The 17427-nt window shown below is 44.4% G+C and overlaps 1 protein-coding gene across 2 annotated transcripts in view; it reads left to right on the top strand.

Moving 5' to 3' along the window:
• Positions 1 to 17427, top strand: part of DLC1 (DLC1 Rho GTPase activating protein) — a 282574-nt gene that overhangs the window by 55267 nt on the left and 209880 nt on the right. For both annotated transcript variants that reach the window (XM_048509074.1, XM_048509075.1), the window contains exon 4: positions 3225 to 3374. In XM_048509074.1, coding sequence (XP_048365031.1) covers positions 3225 to 3374 — 150 coding nt within the window. The remainder of the gene's footprint in view (positions 1 to 3224; positions 3375 to 17427) is intronic.

The following is a 17427-nucleotide window of genomic DNA, read 5'->3' as shown; positions in this document are numbered from 1 at the left end:
GGGCAGATTGTTTCTTAACGGTCTGTGTTTTTTAAGGGAGTTAGACTGTAGCATGAGTTATACCGACACTGATGTGATGCAGCTACAGCTGAAGTTGAAAGAGAAGGACCTCAAATGTTGCATCTGTGGAATGTTTTTTTGTTTGGTTGTGGTGGGTTTTCCGGGCTGTGTGGCCATGGTCTGGTGGATTTTATTCCTAATGTTTCATCTGCATCTATGGCTGGCATCTTCACAGGTGTATCACAGAGGCTGGCATCACAGAGGGAAGTCTGTTTTTTGTTTGGTCTGCATCTTTGCAACATCCACAGTTAGGGGCAGAGAGCCACTTAAAAACTGTTGCAAATCCTCTTCGTTTTAAAATAATATCTAGGCTAGAAAGCATTATCTGTAGTTCTGGAAAGACAGTTCTTTCTTGGGGCTGTATTTTATGATAGGAGAAGGAAAGAGGCTCATCGTTATTTTTGTAACGCAAGATTATTTTGAAAAGTTTGTTTTGTCTCAGAAGGAGAACATTATCATTTATATAGCACTGAAGGCACAATCCTTGCTTTTGTACAGTTCCCATTCATTTTGATAGAGAAGAGAACACTAGATTGTATATGAGCGCACTAAGTGATTTACAGTGTCGTTTTAATCAGAATTACAGCCTTCTCAACCCACTGCCTTAGAAGGCTATGGCTCTGGATCAGAGGCCACAATTATGTTCTTTAATTTGCTTATCCTCACAATTGTCTGAGGTCTCTAAAAATTCTAAGCAATGGAAGTTAATAATTTGCTGATGTCATTGGGGCCTCAATCACCTGCTTATTACACATCCTTTCTATTTCAAAAGCTTACTCTTGATCTGTGCACCTTGTGGAATGAGGAGGTAGAATGGATTCTGTCTCTTCGACCACAGGCGAAGGTTTCTGATTGCTGATGCTTCCTGCGGAACAATTGTCAAGGGTTGGGTTTTCTATCCCTGATTGAAAGCGGATTATGCCTGCCCCCAAATTATGGCTGCTAAAGTGACTTTCCTAATCCAGAGGACTGGCTGTGTAAGTTGCCACTGTTAGGGTTGCCAAGTCTTGGTTGAGAAACTCCTGGAGATTTGGTGATGGAGCCCACGGAGGAGCCTCAGCAGGATATAACGTCAGAGTCCATCTTCCAAAGCAGCCATGTTCTTCGGGGGAAGTGATTTCTGTCATCGGGAGATCAGTTGTAATTCAGTGAGATCTCCAGCCTCACCTGGACATTGGCAACCCTAGTAGTGGTTAAGAGAGGCGGGCTCCTATCTGGAGAAGTGGGCTTGTTTCTCTGCTCCTTCACATGCAGTCTGCTGGGTTACCTTGGACTAGTCATAGTTCTCTCAGAAGTTCCCCAGCCCCACTTACCTCACAAGATGTCTGTTGTAAAAAGAGGAAGGGAAGGAGTTTGTAAGATGCTTTGAGGCTCCTTGTGGTTGAGGAAGCAGGGTATAAATCCAAATTAAGGTCGATTCCCCACCCACCATTAGATGCGTGCTCCTCACGGCAAATACCTCGGGGTCCTGCAGCACTCCCCACTACACCAGCAGTGACAACACAGCAACAACGCAGTCACCCTGATTCTGCCGCTCCTCCCACCCCTCAGCGCGCGTCATTTTGGATCCTGGTCAGAAGTACACCTTTTTGAAACCGTGCGCCAAACACGGAGCAGGGGTCCCCTCCACTTTCACTTTTGAAGTGGGGAAAGGGCCTAAAAAATTCTCTCAACACCTACTTCACGAAGTGTCTGTTGTGAGGAAGGAAAGAAAAGGAAAAGTGATTCTAAGCTGCTTTGAGACTCCTTCAAGGTACAGCCATAGTGGTGGAATGGCCAGGCTGTGGAGGGGGCATGGTGGGGGAGTTCCGGGGTGGGGCGGGGGGGCATTGCGGCAGGGGCGCAGGGCACACACGCACCCCGGGTGCAGTTTCCCCTCATTCTGCCTCTGAAAGTAAAGTACTTAACAGTGCTATTAGTAATACAAATTATACTTTGCTCAGAAGCTTAGCATTCATTTACTTCACTGTATCAGAGAAAATCGTCATCTTTTCCTTTAGCAAATTTAGATTTCCATGGACTGTGGATACAGCATGCGAAAACGTTTTTGTACACTAAGAGGCAGTGCGGTGATGTAGTTAACAGTTGTGGACTCTAATCAGGAGAACCAGGTTTGATTCTCCATTCTTCCACATGAGCAGCATAGCTTAATCTGATGAACAAGGTTTGTTTCCCTGCTCCTATACATGAAGCTGGGTGACCTTGGCCTAGTCACAGTTCTCTCCGAACTCTATCAGCCCCACCTACCGGTACCTCTCATGGTGCCTATTGGGGAGAGGGGCAAGAAAGACACTTTGAGAATCCTCAAAGGGAGCGAAAAGTGGGGTATAAAAACCAACTCTTCTTCTTTGCATCAGACTGTTAAAAACACTGAAGCAGGACCAAAACAATAGCTGGCAGTAAATGTATTCACACACACAAAGTTAAACTTATATAGTCATTTTTTCTATTTAAAAAATTCTTAAATTAACAACCAGTACATTATGATCTGTGCTTATATCCTGTCTTCAGTGGGGCTTCACTGTACAAATCTGTGTCCTGAAACTTTGAGACAAGTTACCTAGCATTCCAGATCCTTTCTAAAAGCAAAAACCTTCACCTGCCTGCTGTGCAAGGTTCCAGATGATGTCATTCCAGCTGTGGAATGCATTCCAGATGGTAGCAGAGGTTTCCACTGCTGCCAAAGACAAAAGGTAGGTAATCTAAGATGCACAGGAAACACACAGAGAAACATGCCAGGCTTCCCAAATTCCTAGCTAGACTGCCTAACAAAGGCTTATTCCGCACATGCAGAATAATGCACTTTCAAACTGCTTCCAGTGCTCTTTGAAGCAGTGCGGAATAGCAAAATCCACTTGCAAACAGTTGTGAAAGTGGTTTGAAAATGCATTATTTTGCCTGTGCGGGCCAAAAGCTAGATTATGTTTTTCTCACTTAAATGTATTACATCTCGGATCTCAATGATGCTATGTTATTTCAGAGCAAAACTTCTTAGATGCTACTTGTATGTATAATAAGGATGTGTAGTAGAACCAAAGAAAAGGAAAATGGTGTAAAATGTATATCTAAATGTATTTCTGACAACTAAGCGTATTATAGTCCTTTAAATAATATTGAAGGAGACCTGTGTTTGTTTATTTATTTATTTATTTATTTTTTAAAAGGATTTGGAATTGCATCCTGAAAGTGAAATGGACGTGGCCGCAATGAACCAGCTGCCATCCAGTGATCCTCAACTTCTTCCTCATGCTTACGGTGTTGACCACACACTTCCCATTCAAATGGCTGGGTCTGGTGCTAAACCGAAGGCTGGGGTGAGTGTGAAACTTGCTTCTGACACTGAGAGTGAATGTTAACAAAGAGCCGCGAGGCCCGTTGTGTGCAGGCTGTAGATTTCAGCAAGGTTGCCAGCTCTGGGTTAAAAAATACCTGGAGGTTCTGGGGGGTGAAGTCTGAGGAAGGTGGGACTTCAGCGGGGTATAATGCCTCAGAGTCCACCTTCCAAAGTGGCCATTTTCTCCAGGTGAACTTATCTCTGTCACCAAGAAATCAGTTGTAATAGTGGGAGATCTCCAGCCACTGCCTAGAGGTTGGCAAAGCCTGTGGGGTAGCTCCTCCCTCTCTCTTACCACTCAACAAAGGAAAGTTTTGAAGGTTTCATCAAGCCTACAGCCTTCATCCAACCCAGTGGCTTTTCCTTACATGGAGGAATTGAAGGAACCTCTTTGAAGGAAGGGTAGCTCTACTCCAATATCTCAAAGGCTGTGTTTTAATTGCCTTTTTGCACACTTCTGGAAAAAGTTGGTGCTCTTTGTACCAAATCTTAGGCAGAGAAGCTACTTATCCTTATGAGAAAGCAAGTTCCTTATGAAAGAAGGATTTGCTTTCCTGGGATGTTCCACACAATGGCTGAATATCCAAGTTATTGGTTGGAAGGAAAGTCCACTACCAGTAGCCTTCAGTATCTGTAGATGCAATAAGTAAGACAGCTCAGCTTGCAGCCTCACAAGGCAGACTGGGCTAAATAGATATCTGTAACTCATCTGCTGATTTGTGTCTATGAGAAGGTACTTGCAACACCCCCTGAGAACAAACAGGCGAACAAGAAACAGCTTCTACCTTCTTTTCCCAGAAAAGAGCTTGTGAATGAACATATATGCCCAGTGACAACTAGCCAGGATTACAGAATATGACTGGAAGAGACACAGAAAAATACTGTGGCCCTCTTTCTTCCACCAAAAATGTTGGTTTCAAATGATCTGGTTTCTATTTAAATCCACTGGAAACATTTTCCAGCGTTGTCAAAACTGTACGCTTCGCTTGGCTTCAGTTGGACAGCTCTAGAGTACGTATGTTGTGACTTGTAGCCATGGATATACCATACCAGTGATTGGGGAACCCTCCAAAAAAAGACCTTTCTATTTTGTAGTTAAGTGCATGACTGAGAGCACGCACATAATCCAGCAGAAATTGGGGTGTGAGTGGGCAAGGGATGCCCCTTTTGAACAGATGCCAGTGAACAGTTTTTGAATTTTCAATTCAGATAGGCAATTATATGGAGTGTGTTTTTGGGATTGGAAAGTCTGCATGTATGACTGTGTGCATCTAGGAAGAAGAAGAGTTTGGATTTATATCCCCCCTTTCTCTCCTTGTAGGAGACTCAAAGGAGATTACAATCTCCTTGCCCTTCCCCCCTCACAACAAACACCCTGTGAGGTAGGTGGGGCTGAGAGAGCTCCGAGAAGCTGTGATTAGCTCAAGGTCACCCAACTGGCATGTGTGGCAGTGTACAGGCTAATCTGAATTCCCCAGATAAGCCTCCACAGCTCAGGTGGCAGAGCTGGGAATCAAACCCGGTTCCTCCAGATTAGATACACGAGCTCTTAACCTCCTACGCCCCTGCTGCTCTACATGTGTATCCTGTTATGGATCCACTTAGAGATGAACTCTTGGGACAGGCATATCACCAATAACCTCAGTTAAAAATAATAATTGTCCTAATTTATTAACTAAAGATCCAAGCTTTGTTAAAGTCATTGGCAGTTGTGATGTAGAAACTGCACAGTTTGATTGCCTCAAGATGATTCTTTTTGTGGGTATCCCTCATTGGTTCATCTGTAACACACACCTTCTCAAAGTTACCTGGATAAACTAGAGTTGCTTTTTCTCATCTGAGAACTGTACTACTAATGTGTCATGCACTGCTGACTTAATTAGTATTGCCACCCAAGGAGGGAAGGAAGCAGTCCAAGGGTGCAGAAGGAGACACAGAAACCCCCATTGTGTGGGTTAATTTGGCCACAGCCGTTTTAGTAGTATGCTGGCAAAAGGAAGCAGAGGCGCATCATAGGGGACAGATCTGGCACTGGGCAGCACGTCTACTGTCCCCCAGTGACCACTGGGAAGCATGTCTGCTGTCGCCCAGTAATAACTTTCCCCCAACTCGATGCATGGGGGAAAAACACCAATGCCCAGAGCAGCAAGATAGTGGGAGCCATCATGGTGCTGGGCTCTGAATGAACTCCCCTTGCTGCCAGGGGGCGCAAGCAGTGGTGGGATTCAGCAGGTTCGCACCACTTTGGCAGAATCGGTTGTTAAAATGGTGCTTCTAAACAACCAGTTGTTAAATTATTTGAATCCCACCACCGGAACAGTTGTTAAATTATTTGAATCCCACCACTGGGCGCAAGCCACCAGCAGCCACTGCCTGGGCATGTGGTTCACAGGTTTGCTCCACCCCCCAGGCCTCTTGGAGGCCCCCACCGAATGGGGAGGGCCAGCACACAGGCTCCTCCTTCCCTGAATGGATCAGTCCTCAAGCGCAACCCGCCAGGCTGTGACAGATGAAATGCAAATAACAACAACAATCACCGTAACCAGAATGCCAACAACATTCTCAGGCAAGAAAAGGAGTGGGATGGGATGGTCTGGCCTGGCCTGGCTTGGCCTTGTAAGGCTGTGGCCCTGCCTCCTCCAGGCACGTCAGTTGTTCATGCCAGCAGCTGGGGCTGGATGCTGGTGCTGAGCCTGCCCCTGTCCCTGCCCCGGGGCGCAATGGCAGTCAAGGTAAATCTCAGACACTTTTTCTTTTTGTTGAGTGTGATGGATAAGGATATCTGAGGGCTGAAAGCAAAGCAGACAAGTCTCTGAATTGAGGTATTCAAGCAGGGTTATATTCAAAGTTCAATTGGCTGGCAAGCTGTGGTTCTCTCCAGAGTAGAGCTAAAGTAGGTATAACATGGAAGATCCTACTGCAAGTCCAGATGTAGGTTACACCAGGTATGTTACACCAACATATACCAGTGTGTTCCTCTGCATCTAGATTGTGCACAGTGTTTAGGAAGTGAATTCCAACAAATTATCTGGAAAAAGTAAAAACCTGAAATAAACCAGAAGGTTCAGAATACTTCTGAATAAAAAAAAAATCCATGTCTGCCCATGGTATTTGCCTGGAACGAAGTGCTTGCATCTGTTTCTAGAATAATTCAATGCATGGGTCAAACTGGTTTTGCTGTAGTGTCCCCTTTTCTGCTGGCCAAAGAACATTGGTTCCAGATTATCTGGTTTATTGTATTGTCTAAGGCTTTCATGGATGGAATCAACTGCCTGATGTGGGTTTTCTGGGCTGTGTGGCCATGGTCTGGTAGTATTTGCTCCTAATCTTTCCCCTGCATCTATGGGTGTCATCTTTAGAGGCATGTCGTGGTAAGATGTTTCCCTCTGGAAGCAATGTGGAGTTGTGGTTAGGAGCTCTAATTTGGAGAAACAGGTTTGATTCCCCACTCTTCCACATGAGTGGTAGACTCTTATCTAATGAACTGAATTTCAGAAGACTGCAGGGTGACCTTGGGCTTGTCACAGTTGTTTGGAACTCTGTCAGCCCCATCCACCTCACAAGGTGTATCCTGTGGGGAGAGGAAAGAAAGGAGTCTGTAAGCTGCCTTGAGTCTCCTTGCAGGAGAGAAAGGCAGGGTGTAAAGCAAAACTCTTCTTCTTCCTGCTGTGCAGAGAGTTGCTTTCTTGGCCATGTCACTTTTTTCTTTCCTTACAGTCTCCGTTCTTTTGCTTGCCTGTATCTTGCCTTTCTACCAAGCAGCTCAGAGTAATCTAGGTCAGGTATTTCATAAGCAGTCATAGAAAACTCCTTGAGCTGGACCTCTGATCCATCTTGCGGAGTATTTCCTGTTCTGACTGGGAGCTGCAACTCGCCTGGGACTTGCATTTCCCAATTCCTGTATCCTGAGATCTTTTATACTGAGGATTGAACCTGTCAGTCCCCTGTCACCTTGGTCTTGCCATGTCTCCAGGGGAGGATGGGAGGTTCATCACCCTGACTGACTGTTCCTGCTTGTTGTGGGTGTTAGTGCTTTGTTTTGCTATATACAAATGTGTGGGCTTATTTGCCACACTTTGCCCACGGCAGGGGTGCACCTGGACTCTAATCTGAAAGAGTGCAGCCTTAGGAAAGTGCAAGCTTATACTGGGAGGTGAAAAGGAGGGGGTGGCAATGGGGCCAAGGAGGGGGTGCTGTGTGGAAGCTAATGAGACTGGTGGGCATGAAAACTTGGCAAAGGTTCTTAAAGTGTAATCTGTTTGAGTTCCAATCAATGCATCAATTTTTGTATTCACTGAGTCTGGTTATTGGGGAGATCCACAGAACATGACAGAACCAGAGTCTCTTGGGATGTAAAGCATCTACTGTCCCATGGAACTATGACTCCTAATTTTACTCTGTAAAAGATGTTAGATTGAGAAGAGACAATTGTCTCAAATTCTCTCAGAAAGCTTCATAGTGGATACCGGAAACCCATCTATCCCTGTCTTATAGTGGTTCCTCATACTGATCTTCTGCCATTCTCTAAAGCAGCCCCTCTGACTAAAACTGCTACACAGAAAGTTACTTTGAGTTTAATTATAATTGCTTAATGCAACCAGTTTTTAGTCCAGAAACTTCTATAGTACTATCAAAACTGACAAATAATCAGAAATTGTGAAATTTAGGAGTTATATCATCCTTTATTTGTTTTTGACTCTTCCTCATATTTAAAATAAACTTATCTCAACTGGTTCTGGTGGGTTTTCCAGGCTGTGTGGCTGTGGTCTGGTAGATTTTGTTCCTAACGTTTCACCTGCAAAACAAACAAAATCTACCAGACCATGACCCACACAGCCCAGAAAACCCACCAGTACGAGTTGAATCCAGCCGGGAAAGCCTTCGACAATACATTAAACTTATCTCACTTGATGACTCCATCATTAGAGGATGGCTCATACGTATCAGACCTGTAGCATCTTTCATTTCATAAAAATCCCGATCCAGCTACACTACATTGTTGATACAAATGCCCTTACCAATCTGCTATTATTTCTAATATGGAATAATGACTCCTTCCTGTTCACATGTAAACAAAGAAAAGTTGGGGGCTATTTTTATACAAAATCAAGGTACCCAGACCAAGAGAGCTAAATTCTCAATTCCATACTTTCTCCCATCCCGATTTCATTACAAGAAGAGATCTGTGGTGGGAAAGAAACAGGGTGCAAGGAAGTAATAATGTAAAGGAGAGGGTGAACATTGTAGTGTTTAGTGTCATAATGTGCTCTGTTCAACAGAAAGATGATAGTTTGGTCAGTTGAGGTGCAGCAGTTGAGAAAGTTATATGCTTCTGCATTAGAATAAATTCATGAACGAATATGAGAACTATCATTCATTTTTATGTGCCTGTTTTTGTCAAAACCATTATTTTGTGCATTACTAAACATGACACTTTGATACAAGAGCCTTTAAGCCAAAATGTATTTTTATTTTCTAACAAATGGGGGAGGGGGGAGCAGGCTAAGTAGGCACTAGGAAGGTCTGTCATGCTTTGTTCTGTTGCAGAGGAATATACATTGTACTATCATCTTTATGCAGAACGAAGTATAGAAGCTGGGGGCCCCAGCTCAGATTCCTACCCTGTTACAAAATTTGCAAAATTACTTTGGGCTATTCACTATCTTTTGGCCTCACCAGCATTACAGGGTCATTGTGGGCACAGATTGGGAAAGGGACAGCCATGTAAACCACTCTGAGCTTCATGGAGAAACCTGGTAATGTGTTTCCCATGGCAAATCATTGTCATAAATATAAGTTTTCTTTCCTAGTATGCCTAACTTTACTGCTGACATTACAGAATCTGATTTAAGGTCTTTAAAAGCCTATGGCCCCACCCCTTCAAATCCAGCCCTCGTTTTTCCCCAAGTCCCTCTTCAGATGTCCAACAGGTACACAGAGCTGGCTTACAAGAGGGAATGAGCAGGAAAGAACGAGCCAATCAAACTCTAAACCTATCCTTCGTATGGCTAGAATACAGAGGTGGGATCCAGCAGGTTCTCACAGGTTCCCGAGAGTAGGTTACTAATTATTTGTGTGTGCCAAGAGGGGGTTACTAATTGGCGATTTTGCCACGTGATTTTTGCCTTAGTTACGCCCCTCCTCTCAGCAGTAGCGTGCAGAACTTGAAGCAGTCTAGCAGGAGGTGCACTGGCGTGCGTGGCAGCCTGCGCCTGCGTGCATTCGTTTCCCACTCAAGGACCGGCACAGCGGCTGCGTCCTTGCCACAGCCCCACCCAGGAATGGCCCACCCCCGGAATGCCCGGCCACGCCCCCGTCGTGCCCCACCCAGCCCCATTGGCGCTATGCCACTGTTTGAATCCCACCACCATGGGAACCTGTTACTAAAATTTTTGGATCCCACCACTGGCTAGAATATGTTTTTGTGAGAAAGGAGGGCCACAAGAACAAGGGTGTGGAGGGTTCACTGTGGGCAGAGCAGCCTTTTCTACCCTAGACTGGAACCCACCCAAGAGACAGTCCTGGATGGGAGAGGGAAGGTAGGAAGGAAAGGAAAGACCGTCTTGCAGCCAACTCACTCAAAGGAGGAATGGAGACCCAATGAAGGGAGAAGCACTGAGACTGGAGGGGGAAAGTACCAGGATCAGAGGCCAACACCAGACAGAGCTGTTCCTTAGATGGTTGTGGGGAGCAGCAGACTGGCTCCAGGGGAATCGTTCTTGGTCATCTGAAGATCAACTGTAGTAATGGGAGATCTGCAGGTACCACCTGGAGATTGGCAGCCCTAAAACCTGAGGCACCATGACCCCATGAGTGACTGTTTCTGTTCAGGTGTGTTCCTTTCTGCCCAGATCTTATGTATCGTGTTGAGGATATTTGAACAACTGTATCTGTGGAAGAAGCACATAGTGATACAGCTGTTTAGCTTTGGAATGGGCACTTGGGATCATCCTTATGCTATTGATTTCGTCAGTTCAGCCTTGTGTCCGCCAGTCTCTGACACAGACGCTGATTTCTAAACTTTTAACTATGTATTTGGCAATTGGAAGCCACAAAGGAATGTAAATCAGTCTGAAAATACAACCGTCAGCAGTCTTTTGCCCCAGTAAGCATGAGAAACATGAAGAAAGCCAAGCTAACAAGAAGAAGGGGAAAGGGGTTAAGTATGCCAGATGTCACTGTCTGCAAGAAAAAGCAATGTCACACACACACACATCTGTGCAACTATCATCTCTGTATACAGCATTTAGTATCATGTGAACAGACCTAAATGACAGTAAACCTTTGGTTTTATACCTTGTAACTTTCATGTGTACGAAACTAGGAACAAGCATTCATCCGAGGCCCCTGCAAAATCGTTTTCTTTGAGTTTTGCAATGGAAATTGGCTGGGGTTTTATAAAGCTGAGGGGAAAATCCAGCCAAGGCAATGCTGGCAATAAAAATGAAAGTTTGCCCATATTTTTGCATTAATTTAATGGCAGAAAAAGTGTTCTGCGCTGTACGAAGGGATATTTGGGGCTGCCAACTTTCAACTTGCCATTATAAGTACAAATACAGCAATTTGATGTGCAAGCTACAGCATGTTAAAACTTGTGCTGTGAAATGCTTCCCATTTGTGGATCTCTGCACTTTCAGTAGCTGACAAAGACTCCAGTCTGGACTCAGCTATGTCCCTCTGGTCAGTTGGCAACCCTAGATGGCACCGTCCCACATGACCAGATCTATATAATCGTCACATTTGTTTATTTCATGGCTCAAACTGTGTAGTCTCTTGTTACATTTGGATCAACCCGTTCCTCCCCCTTTAATCTCTGCCACTGCGTCTTTAATCAATTAATGATTATTGTTGTCTGAACTGCAGCACTCAATTCTCGTTTTCAGTTAAAGTGGATACATAGGATGAGAATTGTTGAAATGTTATGGTAACTGTGTGGAATGCCACCATGAAGAATAATTTTTACCAGGACAGCAAGCCAGAAAAACACACACAAATATAAAGTTGCTTTATACTTAGGCTGGGGTGTGGATTGGCATAATATTGCATGATGTCATTAGACTTTGCAAAGTAGGCAGTGACAAACTACTTTTGCTTAGTGGTTTGCCTTGGAAACCTCTTGCTAGTATAAGGGCTGTTGGAAGGGAGCTGAGGGGGAGATTCAGAGGGCCCAGGAGGAAATTGAAATTGTTCAAGACTTTCTGTTCCAAAAGGGAGACTGCAACCAAAAAATCAGAGGAAGATTGAGCCGGGGAGGGTCTGCCATGAAGGAGCTAGAAAAGAGTCTTAAGTGTAAGGACGTACCACTGGCAACCAAGATCAAGTTAATTCATGCTATAGTATTCCCTAGGAGTGTGAAAGTTGGACAATGAAGAAAGCAGGCAGGAAGCAAGTAGGTTCCTTTGAAATGTGATGTTGCAAGAATGTTTTACGGATACTGTTTTCTGCCAAAAAAAGACAAATAAGGGGTTCTGGAGCTGGCTGCCTTTCCAACTATTTTTCTTACAATGCAATTCCCACAGCAGCCACTGGGGCACAGGAAGTCTGTGTGCAGTAAAAGGCACTCTGGCTATGGCAGAGACTTGCCTTCCTACAAGACGGAAGCAAACTCGCTTAACAGATCATACCATGCTCATCAACCAAGTCCTGTCTCCTTATTCAGCCTTGGGGGGAGGGGATTGTGATCTTGTGGACATTGTTCTGAACTTGTGTATTCCAGTGTGCATTATCTGAGAATCACTGGCCCCTTCTGCACATGCAGAATAATGCACTTTCAGTCCACTTTCACAATTGTTTGCAAGTGGATTTTGCTATTCCGCACAGTAAAATCCAGCTGCAAAGTGCAATGAAAGTGGATTGAAAGTGCATTATTCTGCATGTGCAGAAGGGGCCACTGTGTTATCATGACACCCATATTGTAGCCTGCATTGTATTTGTATCTGTTTCTGTTGTGGATTGTATTTTTTTTTTCTATATACACTTTCTCTGCTACCCTGGAAAATGTTGGATCAGCTGGAAAAAAAGTTTATTCTTTATTAGAAGAATCACTGTAGAACAAGATATGTACATGCCACATATCACTGCTGGTTTGTATGCAGTGACATCCTATGAGTAAAATATATTGAAATAGATCAGGAACACATTTATGAAATGTCTTGCTGCAATTTTAGTTGGGAATATATGGATTTTTAAATAAGAAACTTCTTAACTTTGTCAGTAAAACATATTCCAGTTGTATTATATCTAAATCTAGCTCAGTGCTCACTTGTTCCCTAAATGCTGCCATCTACTGTTTGCATAAAGAAGAGCCATAGTATGCATGAGGAAAAAGCAAGAATGGAAGTAGGGATTTTTTAAAAGTCCTATGCTAACCACTTTCCTGATACCAGTATTAATTAGTAGGAAAAACTGATCAGAACAATAATTTAGTTAACTGGAAAGCATCGACTGATCATACACTTGGCTGGAAACAACAAAGATATGTAGTTGCATGTTTAAGAAAATTTGCTTTTTCAGTTACAAAAAAGAAATTCCGCAGTTCCAGTCACATTGACTAACTGTGGGAATCTCTGAAGTAAATGCAATTGCATATAAGGATGTATTTACCTTCTTTCCAATGCATGTCTCTGTTATGTATTGTTTGAGCAACATTTGCTTCCTGTTGCTATAGAACAGGGGTCCCCAAACTACGGCCCGGGGGCCAAATGTGGCTCCCTGAAGGCATTTATCCGGCCCACCAGGCATGGCGGCGATGGCTCAATTCATGTGCAGTGGGGTCTCGAGGGAGAGGAGGAACTGGCCCCAACGGCTGTTGATTGCAGTTACATGATGGCACCCCAAAATCTCCATGAATTTTCTGACCCAGAGTTGGAAACCTTACATGTGGCAACGCCTGCTCCGCCCTTCCCTCTCAGCTACTCCATGTGTTGCTCTCAGGCTTTCTGTTCTGCCTCACTCCCATTGGCATCAGCCAGGCTGGCGAATCGCTCGCTGGCTGCTAGGGAGGAAAGAACCCAGGAAGATACCTGATCCTGGGTTAGATGGAATGTTTCATTGGGAAAGTTCTAATTTTTTTTTTTTACAGGGGAAGGTATTCCACAGCCTCCCCAACAATATTTGGAGCCCACCCTGTACTTGACATACTTTGGTCACTGTTCTAAAAATAGACCATGACAGAAAGGCTGAAAGGTGAAATCAAACATTTTACAATCATTTGTGCATAGGAATTTGTTCATGGTTTTTTTTAGTCCGGCCCTCCAACAGTCTGAGGGACAGTGAACTGGCCCCCTGTTTAAAAAGTTTGGGGACCCCTGCTATAGAACAACTAGCAGAAGCAATAATTCTTAATGGGACATAACAAGTTCCAAAGAACTATGTTGCAATCCAAAAAACATTCACACCGCTTTTGAGATAGGTCATTGCCACTGGCTGTGTTGTGGTAGTGACAGATAGAGAAAATTTGCCAAAAGCATTAATGGGACTAGTTGACAAATGTATATTTGGATAAACAAGGAAATAAATTCTGGCCAAATTTCTATAGGCAGCTAGGCAATGTACTTGTGAATAAATGAGATTTTTATTAATTTCTTCTCTTTTGAGTTAGTATTCTTCATTCAGAAAAAAACAGGCGCCAAGGATTTCTAACCTTCAAGTTTCTGAGCTTTTTGTTTTGTTTTGTTTTATTTTTATACTGTATGCAAGCTAGATGAAGTAGTTTGGCATTGCAAAATGTTTTGTTTCTCAGTGATCAACACTTTATCTAAACCTCTAAGACTCAGGAAGTCCCTGGCAGATAAGTAGTTCTACATTTTTAAAAATCTACATTATTGAAATGATGCTATCATCTGTTACTCATATAACAGCATCATCATGATATTAGAAAAATGTTAAGATACTTTCCAGAATGTAAAGGATTGAAAGTATAACTATATGATAACTTTAAAAATCACTCTTGATTTTGTGTGATTTTGTTTCTTTGATAACTCCGGAGTTATAGGCCATTGATGACAGTATCTCTAAATGGTATAGCATTTCTTTAAAATTCTACCTTGAGGAAGCACGTAACTGTGACAGAAGTACATGAATGACAGGCAGCCCTACCACCTCCAGGAGGGCTTTCCAGTGACTCAGGGACTTCAGAAAAGCCCCAACTCCCCCACCATCACTGGTGTTTCCCCACTTGCCACGACCCCCCTATGCCACGCACTGCTCTCAGCCCGCGTCATTTCTGGCACACACCCGGGCTTCCCCACGACCCTGCGCTCTGTGTGGGGTCATCAAAAGGCACCATTTGGAAGAGCACCAGGAATGACTCACGCTAAGGGAGTGTGACAGCGGCAGCGTCGGGGCGGCTGCATTGTCGCCACCCCTGTAGTGGGGAGTGCCGGGGGACCCCGCGCTACTTGCCTACAGTAGCACGCAGCTAGTGGTAAGTGGGAAAACGCCCACTGAAAAGCCCCATAGGGCTGACAGGACTTATACCACCAAAAGGGTGGTGTAAATCCTAGGACTGTGGGGTGGTGCTGTGCTCCCAGTCCTCAACCCCAGGAAGGAGATGACTAACATCATCTTCAAGGTGTTGGTGTTGACCTTTAAGGCCTTACGCGGCCTAGGACCCTCGTACCTTCGGGACCGCATTACCCCATATGTCCCGAGTCGACCTCTGCGCTCAGCAGAGGCCAATTTACTGGAGATCCCTGGCCCCTCAATGATGCGGCTGGCCTCCACTCGGGCCAGGGCCTTTACGGCTCTGGCCCCTGCCTGGTGGAACACTCTACCACCAGCTGTCCGGGCCCTGCGGGACCTTGGAGAGTTCCGTAGGGCCTGCAAGACCGAATTGTTCCACCGGGCCTTCGGAGAGACCAGCCGCTGAGGGTGCCCTGCTTTCATCCTCCCCCTGCTGTATAGGGTCCCTAACATCATCGGGACCCATCACTCTTCTTGGGAGGGTTGCATATGGGTTCGTGGGATACTGTTTTAGAATGAAAATTTTAAACTTTTATATATTTATGTTTATATATGCTTTTATATTGTTCACCGCCCTGAGCCCTTTGGGGATAGGACGGTATACGAAATCAAATAATAAATAAATAAATAAATAAAATAACATCGGCTCCAAGCCGAGGAATGCCACCCACCCTATGCTGGCATCTGAGAAGGACACCAGCACAGTCCTCCCCACTCCACAAACACACAGTCTGGACTTACAGGTTCTGCAGTGCAGCAACTGTGGGACAGGCAGCTGCCAGCGCGCCTGCCCCCTCTACCAGGACAATTGCCCTGGGGATGGCACAGCTCCCTAAAGCCCTTTTACGCGTCTCCCGCTTTGAATGGGGCTACACAGAGAATCCAGGCTCACCCCTTCTTAGCTGGAAGGGGGCATTCTCATACATTCACAGCAGTCATCCTAATGGGAACTAGATCAAGCCAGTCATTTCTCATGCAGTCACTGAAATCATTTAGCAATGCACTCCATACATATTGATGGACATGTTTTCACTTCTCATGCAAATTGTACAGCAAAGGTGGGCAACTGGTAATGCATAGCTAGCTCTGACCATTGAGAGATCAGTTGCTGTGGGTGGGGTGACCACATTTCATGAAAGGTGCAATAAAATATGTTTAAATATTTAGATATTAAAACATTTCTATACTACCTTTCTTCACTCAAATGTGAACTCGAGGCAGTTTTTATTCATTTCTGTTTGAAATGAAAATAAAATTATTTGCAGAAGTTGCAAGCGCTCTCTTAGGGGTTTGAACATACAACACCCTTGGCAACAGCTAACTAGAGAAGCCATGAGACAATATCTGTTGATGTATTAAACAGATAGTTCTGTGTTGCTATCTCATGCCCTTCTGATAAACAGTTTCATATGTCATCAAAAAGTGTATCGCATCGCTGTAAAGCCCTTGTTGCTAGTCAGCAATTTTATGACAGAATTTAACAATCTATATCGTGAAACAACAGGGGACGGCTCCTGGAAATGCTGATTATCCCACCCTCCCTCCAAGGTGTTCAGTACAGCATATATAGTTTTCTCCTCCGTTTGTTCCAGTGAGATAGGTTAACAAGACAGCGTAGTTGGCCCGATATCATTCTTGAGTTTCATGGCAATGGAGGGAACTGAGCACAGGTCTCCAGTTTCTAGTTTAATGCTCTAATCCAGTGGTGGTGAACCTATGGCACTCCAGATGTTCATGGTCCACAATTCCCATCAGTCCCTGCTGGCAGGGGCTGATGGGAATTGTAGTCCATGAGCATCTGGAGTGCCATAGGTTCGCCACCACGGCTCTAATCCATTGTTTCACCAAATATGTACAGTAGGACCATTTATAAACATGTTGAAGTTTTGGGGACCCATTTCTAACTCATTTTGTTTGTGTGTGTGTGATCAAATCACAACTGATTTCTGGTGACCCCATAGGGATTTCAGGACAAGAGACGTATGAAGGTGGTTTGGCATTTTCTGCTTCTGCACCAGGACCCAGGTATTCCTTGACAGTCTTCCCTCCAAAGACTAGCTATAGTCAGGGCTGAGAGTGTGTGACAGGGACAAGGTCACCCAGCATAATGCCATGGTGCGAGCAGGGATTTGAATTTGGGTTTCCCAGGCTCTAGTGCAACACCTTAACCACGACACGACACTGCCTCTTTTTGCAAAGATGACCCACATTATTTCCCCACTCCCTAATATAAAACATCAGTTAACTCTGGACAAGTTTGTTTCTGATGCGTAGCATTTTTAAATACCTGGCATTGTTAAACAACAGACTGTACTTCAGGACTACATCACACATTATGAAAAAGCAAAGTGAGATCTGCCTTCGATCTTGCTCTTCCCATTCACCCTTTTCCTCCTCATCCTTCCTGGCTTCACAACCCAATTTCAAGTGAGGTGTGACCCAACTACTCTAACTGCTATGACACTGGTAATTCTGGCCTTCCCCGATAAACAGTATTCAGAATTACATCTTCATACACACAATGCGTAAAGCAATCATTTGTTCAAATGAGTTTTCCTCAGTGGCGTACC

The sequence above is a fragment of the Sphaerodactylus townsendi genome, linkage group LG10, assembly GCF_021028975.2.
Source record: "Sphaerodactylus townsendi isolate TG3544 linkage group LG10, MPM_Stown_v2.3, whole genome shotgun sequence".
NCBI classification, from domain to species: Eukaryota; Metazoa; Chordata; class Lepidosauria; order Squamata; family Sphaerodactylidae; genus Sphaerodactylus; species Sphaerodactylus townsendi.
Note: the sequence above shows the minus strand (reverse complement) of the source record. Positions and strands in the feature narration are given on the sequence as shown.